Raw genomic sequence first — 3,576 nt, 5'->3', positions numbered from 1 at the left:
CTTCCGTGCTCATGCTTTGTCTCTCCCCACCCCCATGCCCCACCTCTCTCTCTCTCTCAATAACATTAATTTTTCTTTTTTAATTTAAAGGTCACATTTCTAGGATATGTTGAAGCTGTACATAAATCTTGATTTGCTCTCCCAGGGAGCAAAAGACTCTCTCTTAGATTTGTTGTTTCCTTTTTTAAAACAACATTAAAATGAAGAGAAAAGATGTACATAATATTAGATAATGAGCAGTGCTAGGGAGAATAGTAAAGCACGAAAGGGATATAAGAAATGTCAGTGGAGTCGATTGCAATATGGTGATCAGGAACACCTGAAAGGGGGCAATATTAGTGGCAATTAAGACTTGGAAAAGGCTTGCTCTAAAGATAGACTGAGGAAGAGCATCCTAGCCATAGGGAGAAGTAATTCCAAACTCTCCGAGTATCTTATTCTAAGAATTAAAAGGAGGGTGGATTGGTTGCAATGGACAATAGGAGTCAGAAGCAGAGAGACAATAAGCTTGTCCTTCTTTGTAAGGATTTTGGTTTTACTCTGAATAAGCTGAGAAGTCATCAGAGTTTTGGAAGCAGAAGAGGAACATGGTCTAACTGGCCTTTTACCAGGATCCCTCTGCCTGCCTTGTTCAGAGACCCAAGTGGGGTAAGGATGGAAGGAGGGAGGAACTTGAAGACCGTTAGAAGCTCTGTGGCAACACCCATGAGGGATTGCATTGGTTTTAGCCTAGCAACCACTGGAGCTCAGAAACACTTTTCAGATTCTAGATACATTGTGAAGGTAGAATTAAGATGTTGCTGATTAGTCAGTTACAATGTAAAACCCAGAGAAGAGTCAAGAATAGTAAATGATTTTCCCTAAACAGGGATAATGCCATTTATTGCAGTGGAGAAGCCTGAGAGAAAAACAGGATGGAATTCATTAGTTTTTGAAATGTCCAGTACACCTCCTATAAAATATATTAAGTAAGGATTTAGATTTGTGAGTAGGGAGTCTAGGGAAGAGAAATGGTCAGGAGATTTAAAATAATGAAATTAAAAATTAAACTCTAGTATATATAATTTATTTATTCAGTATATTTTCCATTTATTCAGCATAATAATGCAAGCTGAAATCTATTTTTTTCTCCTCTTAGGTGAGCCATGGAGAGAAGCAATCATACAGTGACTGAGTTCATTCTGGTGGGCTTCACCACAGACCCAACAATGCAGATGGTCCTGTTCGTCGTATTTCTTGGTGTGTACTCTCTGACTGTGGTAGGAAATATCACCCTCATAGTATTAATCTGTAATGACTCCCGGCTGCACACACCCATGTATTTTTTCATTGGAAATCTGTCTTTTCTGGATCTCTGGTATTCCTCTGTCTACACCCCAAAGATCCTCATGACCTGCATCTCTGAAGACAAAAGCATCTCCTTTGCTGGCTGTGTCTGTCAGTTCTTCTTCTCTGCTGGCCTGGCATACAGTGAGTGTTACCTATTGGCCGTCATGGCTTATGACCGCTATATGGCCATCTCAAAGCCATTGCTTTATTCTCAGGTGATGTCCGTAAAGCTATGTGCATTTTTGGTAGCATCTGCATACCTTGGTGGCTTTATTAACTCTTCTATTATCACCAAGAGAACTTTTGCCTTGAACTTCTGCAGTGGCAATGTCATTGATGACTTTTTTTGTGATTTGCTTCCCCTGGTGAAGTTGGCTTGTGGCAAAAAAGATGGCTACCAGACTGTACTGTACTTCCTCCTGGCCAGCAATGTCATCACCCCCACAGTGCTCATCCTCGCTTCCTATCTGTTCATCATTGTCACCATCTTGAGGATACGTTCCACCCAGAGCCGCCTCAAAGCTTTCTCTACCTGTTCCTCCCACCTGATCTCTGTCACCTTGTACTATGGCTCCATTCTCTACATCTATTGTCGTCCCCAATCCAGCTATTCTTTGGACAGGGACAAAATAGTTTCTACATTTTACACTGTGGTATTCCCCATGTTGAACCCTATGATCTATAGCCTGAGGAATAAGGATGTGAAAGAGGCTCTGGATAAACTCATTAAATAAATCAAGACTCACTCCTCCTAAGGGGATGCAAAGACAATTCTTGATCAGATTATTATATTTCAAGAAGAGCTGCCACTGTGTTCCATCAAGATGAAGAATTCTAACAATGAAAGTTAAAGAATTTGTACCTTCAATGCATGACAATTCGAGAGTCCTGAGAGAAAATTAGGGGAATTTAGGAGATTGGAATTATGCATAAATATGGAGATATGGAATTTAAGCATAAAATATAAGAACTTGTATTGAATTTCATGTTACTCTAGATTAAAAACAAATAGAAATCTTAAAAACAAAAACTCCCCTTTACTATCAGAATGTGACAAAACAGCCCACTCCTTTAGCAAAAGAATATTTATGACTGATTGATATATATAGAATAGTATCTAAATGGTTATTTCCTAAAAATAGGAACAAATGTGCTAAGTTAACTGTGTTTTCCTATGGCAATGAATTAGTTAAAATTATAACTTTCTATTCCCTTAACCGACTGTCTTTAGCATTTGCATATGCACTTTTTGCCCCCAGGAGCATTAGTAGAAAGACCCAGAGTCACCCATGAAATAACTTGGCACAACAAAATCAGCAAGCAAGATGTCTCCAATCTTTATCTCTCACATATGTCCCTCAATTAAGGAAAAATCAGTCAAATTCCCATAGACATGATTTTTGTATATTTCTATATAACTACCAGAATTTTATTTAAAAATTCCTCTTTTATTTTACAAAGGTGAAGTTGCAAGGACTTCTATGTCCAAATTGTGGCATCCTGAGCATCAAGACGCCATTATTATGAAAAAGAATGACAACTACAGTAAGATGAAACCATTTGAGAAATAAAAGTCTGTGACTACCCATTACTCAAAAAATTATATGGGTGATACAGACAGATACTGATAAAGAAAAGGGTAAATATGATGAGTTGCATCTAATTTTGATTTTTTTTAAGTGAGGTGGTATAAATATAATTCATGTCACCAAAACATGAATACATTGTTTTTTATACTGGTATAAGCAATAGTGAAAAAAAAATGTAAGAAAGTGGAATTCTACTAAGAAGTCCCCATAGGACTCCATGCAGAGTAGAAAAGACTAATTGACACCAGCATTGATACATATTAACCCAAAAAGTAAATCCAAGGTATTGAATCAGTACAAGTTGTTCCACATAACCCCAAAAGACACAAAAACAATGGTGTAATTCCAACGTGTTTGATTTTGACAGTTTTCTAAAATGGAAAGCTATTTATGCCAATACAGACTCTCACTTTCTAAAAGATCTCTATTTCCCACTAAAACTAGTAAAATTCCTATAAATTATATTATTTTGAAGTAATGTTAACAGATCTAGTCAGTGTATTAGAGTGACAGAAATTCAGTTGCTTAATGTTGATTACGTGAAACTAGAAAATACATCATTCCAAACATCAGTTTAAAAAAGTAAAACTGAAGTAATAAACCTTCTTAAAAACATCCTACTATTGGGGTACTTGGGTGGTTCAGTCAGTTGAGCTTA

At 37.1% G+C, this 3,576-nt stretch overlaps 1 protein-coding gene across 1 annotated transcript; it reads left to right on the top strand.

Moving 5' to 3' along the window:
• Positions 1–1,145: 1,145 nt before the first annotated feature.
• Positions 1,146–2,063, top strand: LOC120225868 (olfactory receptor 9G1). The gene has a single exon (XM_039224052.1). The coding sequence runs from the start codon at positions 1,146–1,148 to the stop codon at positions 2,061–2,063; it is 918 nt and encodes a 305-aa protein (XP_039079983.1).
• Positions 2,064–3,576: the final 1,513 nt, after the last annotated feature.

Source organism: Hyaena hyaena, unplaced genomic scaffold, assembly GCF_003009895.1.
Source record: "Hyaena hyaena isolate Hyena2069 unplaced genomic scaffold, ASM300989v1 scaffold_1535, whole genome shotgun sequence".
In the NCBI taxonomy this organism is placed as follows: domain Eukaryota; kingdom Metazoa; phylum Chordata; class Mammalia; order Carnivora; family Hyaenidae; genus Hyaena; species Hyaena hyaena.
This window is presented reverse-complemented; position numbering and strand designations above follow the sequence as displayed.